Source organism: Pristiophorus japonicus, chromosome 11, assembly GCF_044704955.1.
Source record: "Pristiophorus japonicus isolate sPriJap1 chromosome 11, sPriJap1.hap1, whole genome shotgun sequence".
NCBI classification, from domain to species: Eukaryota; Metazoa; Chordata; class Chondrichthyes; family Pristiophoridae; genus Pristiophorus; species Pristiophorus japonicus.
Window position 1 is genome coordinate 38170740 of NC_091987.1, and position 6000 is coordinate 38176739.

General features: G+C 44.2%; 1 protein-coding gene across 4 annotated transcripts in view; it reads left to right on the top strand.

The window, feature by feature from the left end:
* The window catches only part of tab3 (TGF-beta activated kinase 1 (MAP3K7) binding protein 3), a 152834-nt gene extending 147451 nt beyond the window's left edge, over nt 1–5383 (top strand). For 3 of the 4 annotated variants that reach the window (XM_070893351.1, XM_070893353.1, XM_070893354.1), the window contains one exon: nt 3608–5383. In XM_070893351.1, the coding sequence (XP_070749452.1) occupies nt 3608–3756 (149 nt within the window). In that variant the 3' untranslated portion in view covers nt 3757–5383. The remainder of the gene's footprint in view (nt 1–3607) is intronic. The other variant, XR_011595802.1, reaches the window with a different exon arrangement.
* Nucleotides 5384–6000: the final 617 nt, after the last annotated feature.

A 6000-nucleotide genomic window follows, 5' to 3' on the forward strand; every position in this document is an offset into this window, starting at 1 on the left:
ATTTATGGCCTTGTTGTCGACCAAAAGGGACGTAAAGGGTTTGTGATCTGTCTCCAGCTCAAATTTCCTGCCAAATAGGTACTGGTGCATTTTTTTACTGCATGTACACATGCAAGCGCTTCCTTTTCTACCATCCCATAACCCCTTTCTGCCTGGGACAGACTTTTGGAGGCCTAAGCTAGCGGCTGTAACTGACGCTTGGCATTAACATGCTGCAACACACCCGACCCCATAGGACGAGTTTCTTACATGGGTCATATAGTGTTAAGATTGTTGGTGTTGAAGCATAACAAATTGCGTGCTCTATCAAAAGTCCTTTCCTGGCTGTCCCCCCAAACCCATTCGCGATCTTTGCATAGGAGCACATGTAGCGGCTCGAACAGCGTGCTCAATTTTTGGAAGAAAGTTACCAAAATAGTTCAGGAGCCCCAGGAACGAACGCAGCTCCGTCGTGTTACGGGGTCTGGGTGCTCTCTGGATCGCTTCCGTTTTGGACGCAGTAGATCTGATCCCGTCTGCTGCTACCCTCATCCCCAGGAATTCTACTTCTGGGGCTAGGAAGACTCACTTCGCCTTTTTCAGTCACAGACCTATCCGGCCCAGTCTGCGTAGCACCTCCTCTAGGTTGTGGAGGTGTTCTTCAGTATCGCAACCTGTGATGAGGATGTCGTCTTGAAAAACCACCGTCCTTGAGGAGGCTTTCCATGTTTCGTTAAAAGATCGCGGCTGCCAAGCAAATCCAGAACGGACATCTGTTGTACTCAAACAACCCCTTGTGTGTCGTGATGGTGATCAGCTTCTTCAACTCACTCGCCGGCTCCTGGGTCATGTAAGCTGAGGTCAGGTCCAATTTTGAAAAAAGCTTGCCACCGGATAGCGTCGCAAAGAGGTCCTCCGCTCTCGGTAGCGGGTACTGGTCTTGGAGTGACACCCGATTGATGGTGGCCTTGTAATCGGCACATATCCTGACCGCACCATCGGGCTCGCCCAGTCACTGAATTCGACTGGCAAGATGATGCCTTCCCTCAGCAGGCGGTCCAATTCGCCTTCTATCTTTTCCCGCATCACGTACGGCACCGCTCTGGCCTTGTGGTGTACTGGCCTGGCATCCGGGTTTATGTGAATCATTACCTTGGTCCCCATGAAAGTGCCAATGCCGGGTTGAAATAATGAGTCAAATTTGTCCAGGATCTGTGCATGATATTCGCTCCACAGAAGAAATTGCATTGACATCATCCCATTTCCAGTTCATGACAGCAAGCCGACTCCTCCCCAGCTGTGCGGGACCGTCCCCCGGGACAATCCAGAGTGGCAACCAGTTCTCCAAATCTTTGTGGGTCACGACTACCGTGGCGCTGCCTAGCACCGGAATGATCTCCTTTTTGTACATGTCCGTAGCTGTGCGTCAATCGGCACAAATTTTGGCCTCCTGACCTTGGACACCGACAACTTGTCGAACTGTTTGATACTCATCAGGGACTGGCTGGCCCCTGTGTCTAGCTCCATTGATACTGAGATGCCATTGAGAAGCACTTTCATCATTATCGGTGGCATCCTGGTGTATGAACTGTATATGTGCTCCACATGAACTCGCTGAACTTCAGCTTCCAGCGATTTTCCCCCAGTGTCCATTTGGCCTCATAGGGCTAACATCGGGCCCGTCCTCCTCGTACATCAACCTGGCTGCAGGCTTCCTGCATATATGCGCCAAGTGACCGCTGACGTTGGGAACTTACATAGGCTCGCCAGTCGCTGGAGGTCTGCCACAAAGTCTGGAAAGCTTTACCCTTCTCGCCGCCGGTGCGTGTAAAACCGGTGTCTCGCCATGTGCATGCTGCTCGCCGGTTTGAAGTGTTCCCCGATCAACTTACTGAGCTCTTCAAAAGTCTTGTCCGCTGGCTTCTCTGGCGCTCGAAGGTCCTTCATCAGAGAGTATGTCCTGGATCCACAAACCGCCAGGAGATGAGCCCTGCGTTTGTCGGTCGAATCCTGTCCCAACCATTCCTTAGTGACGAAAATTTGCTGTAGTCTCTCAATAAAATCGTCCCAATCATCACCAACACAGTACCTCTCGTCTGTGCTGCTAGTGGCCATGCTCTCGTGGTTTAAATCCCAGTTTCTCGCCGCCAATAATATGTCCTTACTATACAGTACAGATGCACACGAGGCCCAGACTTGAGAGAAGGTCACTCTGACCAGTTACCTTTATTAGCCAGCACTGAAGTGAAGAAGATGGGTGGAGCTTCCCCCATTGTACCTGAAAGTCCAGGTTAGGAGTGTCTGCCACAAGTTCACCACCTAGTGGTCAATGTTCTCACGGTGTACAACTTATGTCAGTTTATACATGGGTTACAATGACAGTTGAATATATGACATCTTGAACCTGAGCTGTCTGAGGTAAGTGCTGAGCAGAGGCCAGGCTCGGTTCCCCTTTCTATGTCCATTGTGAAGCTGCATGGGAAGTTTATTGCGTTAATAACACTATATATAATTGCAAGTTATAGAAAATCCAAGCTCTTGTACTTGCAAGTAGTATTTCACATGGCAATTTTATTGCGTGCTTGTAAATGGGCCTTTTTCCCACTCTTCTGGTTTTACAGTGATGCATGGCATTCAAAAGGTTATTCTATTCACTAATTTACATCTGTACCTCTTAATTTTAAAATGTTAACATTTTTGCACTCGTCATAGTGGCAAGTGCTAGTCCATTGAAGCGGAACACTTCTCCAAATTGGGGCATCCAGTGTATTGAGTATTCATAGTTTAGGTGGACATTAAAAGATCTTTCTACAATGTCCAGGCAATGTTTCTTAAACACACCCGAGAAGCAAACATCCGACTGGACCCCTAGGATACTTTGTTTCCCGTGCCAACCATCTGTGTGGCGGTTCTAAGTGAGACTGAATCAGTGCTGAATTACTGGCACAACTACAAGGGACTAAGGTGCAGACTGCACAGATTAATTTCACAGCTATCTGTGGACGGTCACATCCTTGGTTCAAGTTCAAGCACCAGAGGTGAAATGACAGATTAATCAGCTCTGGCAGTCTTTGGCTGATGTACTTAGACAACCATCTTGACATACTGGAGTAAACTCTGACCGACTTTTCTTTCTGTATTGCGTTGCATTGGTTGATTTGTGAATTTCAAACAATATGAACGGAAAGCTTTTGAAATGTTTAACCTTAACATCCAGTCTACTTCCTGTGATTTGATTTTTAAAACTAGCGCATTCAATAAGTTAGAAAGTTAAGGAAATGCTCCTCCAAAGGGTTGTTTTTAAAAAGTTAATTTGCGGCATAGTGAGTGTGCCAATACTTCACTACTAAAAAGAATTGCCAGCACACTATTTCTCTCAAGACAAAGTGTGTGTATATTTATGCAAATATAAATGCAAGTTGTTGTTGATAGCCATGCTTGTGCAGATAGTTGAGGCTATGCTGAAAAACTTTGAATTTAAGCAACTTTTTCCCTATCTGTTCTTATTTTCTTTGTACTGACTGAAATATATTCTGGATCAGAAAACTTACTGATTACATTTTCTTTGATTTTGCACATTCAAATATTATCATTGTCCTGTCTAAAATTGGCTTTACTTGTATTGCAGAAGCTGGTCCTGTCACGGCATCTAGTCCAAGACCTCATCAACGAGATGAAGATTTTGAAGGTGCCCCTTGGAATTGCAACAGCTGCACCTTCCTCAACCATCCAGCGCTGAATCGCTGTGAACAGTGTGAAATGCCGAGATACACCTGAACTGAAGTGGGCTTGCACTTGCCAGTGAGCAGGATCCTGAAACTTTGGGGATGAAAGGAGACTGAAAATTTGCAAACCGTCTGTCGGGCCTTAGTGAAGATGAAAATTCAAATCTGCCGCATATTGAAACAGCTAAATTCACAACACAATCATGGCTGTCTACATCACTGCTAAACTTTAAACAGCATCTAGTCACAGTGATGTTTTTTTATGTGATGCATTCAGTAAACATTCAAATGGCGTGATGATGGTCCTCAGTGAAGCTGACAGTAGTTGCCACTTCTCGGTCTGTGGATCATAAGTCGGGATACTGTTTCATTGCCCTTCCCTTGTAGGGGACCTATCCACGGGATGAATTTGGTTGCCTAAATGAAAGTCTGTCTGCATAAAATGGTGTCAATCGTGAAGGATTCTGGTTGCTTTCAGTTGGGGTGGATTGTCCCTTGTGCTGCATCTCTGTTAACTGTTGGTATATTGACTCAGTCTTGCAGGCAAAAGGGACTGCCGTGACACTACAGTTGGGTAAAAGACTTGAGTTACTTGTAATTGCTGCTTTCTTCAGGGTAATTGCAATCTTTACACAAATCAGTTATATATTAAATTTATGAGACTGTCACAATGGACAGGTGATGAGGTATTGCCTTATGTGTGTTCTAAAAATACAATCATAATCAACAATCCCTTTTGCTTGTACTGTGTCCTTTGAACTGCATCATTGACACTGGTGAATATGAGTCTTTGCAGATCAGAACAGTGCTGCATGCTCTAATTAGGGAAATGATTTTAGGCTGTGGGCCCTTTCCTTGATTTTAAAAGTCATGTGTGCTTTTTAATTTTTTTTAACAAAGCTTCCTTTAGGCCTTGCTCTGTAATTATACAGCAAACCTATGCCGAAGGCAAGTATTCCACAACCTGCTCAAGACTCCAACCCACCCATTCTTGCGAGGATTTGTTCCGCTACTTAAGCAATTCCTGAGCTTCCACTCTGTAAAGAAATCATCTTGTTTACAGCACAGAAGATATGTTTTGTACCCCTTCGCCCCCATATAGGTGCATTTAGTAATCAATAGCTCTTTAATAAGAGTGAGTTTGCACATCACTAAGAAACCAGCCTGTACTAAAACTTGCTAAACGCAGCCTGAAATAAATGGTCGCACACTGCAATTGTAAAAGAAAACTGTTGGAACTTTTTTTCATTCGTAAAAGAATGAAACTTGCTGGACCCGCAAATCAAAGTTCATTACGAACTTGCTGGTACTTTTATGCATACAATGTTATACTGTATTATTAAAGGTGATGTTTAGTTCAAATGCTTCAGGTTGCTATAACTATAATTAAAGTACTTGTTCTTTGTGAAAATCACACATTTGTTGGGTCTGGACAGCTGAATGAGAATAAAGTTTGTGAGTGAATAGGATGTTTGTGTTCCGACACAATGAAGCACCTATCTTTGTATGGTTCTGCTCTCTACAGTTTAAATAATTGTGTAATGTATGATCTCGTCTGAAGTTTTAGCTGGAGGCAAAATTGTGCAAAGGCAATAGGGGCAATGCATGTATGGTACATATATGAACATTCTGGTGGCCGCAATATTTTACAAATAAAGTCACAAAGTGAAGAAAAGCAACTTACTTGGTTTTACTTGGGAAGTAGTGAACATATTAACCATGTATTTTTTTAGCAGCTTCAAGTGTGTTTCAGTCTGCCTGAAACAACTCGTGAACGGTACAACATTGTACACACTTTATTCAGTTCTAATAATAGCTCTTCAGCTGTGGCTCTGTGGGTAGCACACTTGCCTCTGAGTCAGAAGTTTGTGGATTCAAGTCTCACTCCAGGGCACGTAAATCTAGGCTGACACTTCAATGAAGTGCGGGGAGTGCTGCACTGTCGGTGGTGCCGTGTTTTGATTGAGACATTAAACCGAAGCCCCGTCTGCGGGCTCAAGTAGATGTGAAAGATCCCATGGCACTATTTCGAAGAAGAGCTTAGGAGTTATTCCTGGTGTCCTGGCCAATATTTATCCCTCAATCAACTTAATAAACCTCAGTAACAAACACAGTTTATCTGATTATTATCACATTGCGGTTTGTGGAAACTTGCTGTGCGCAAATTGGCGGCTGTGTTTCCCACATTACAACAGTGACTTCACGCCAGAAGTACTTCCTTGGTTGTAAAGCGCTTTGAGATGTCCGGTGGTCATGAAAGGTGCTATATCAATGTAATTCTTTCTTGAGGTTGAAG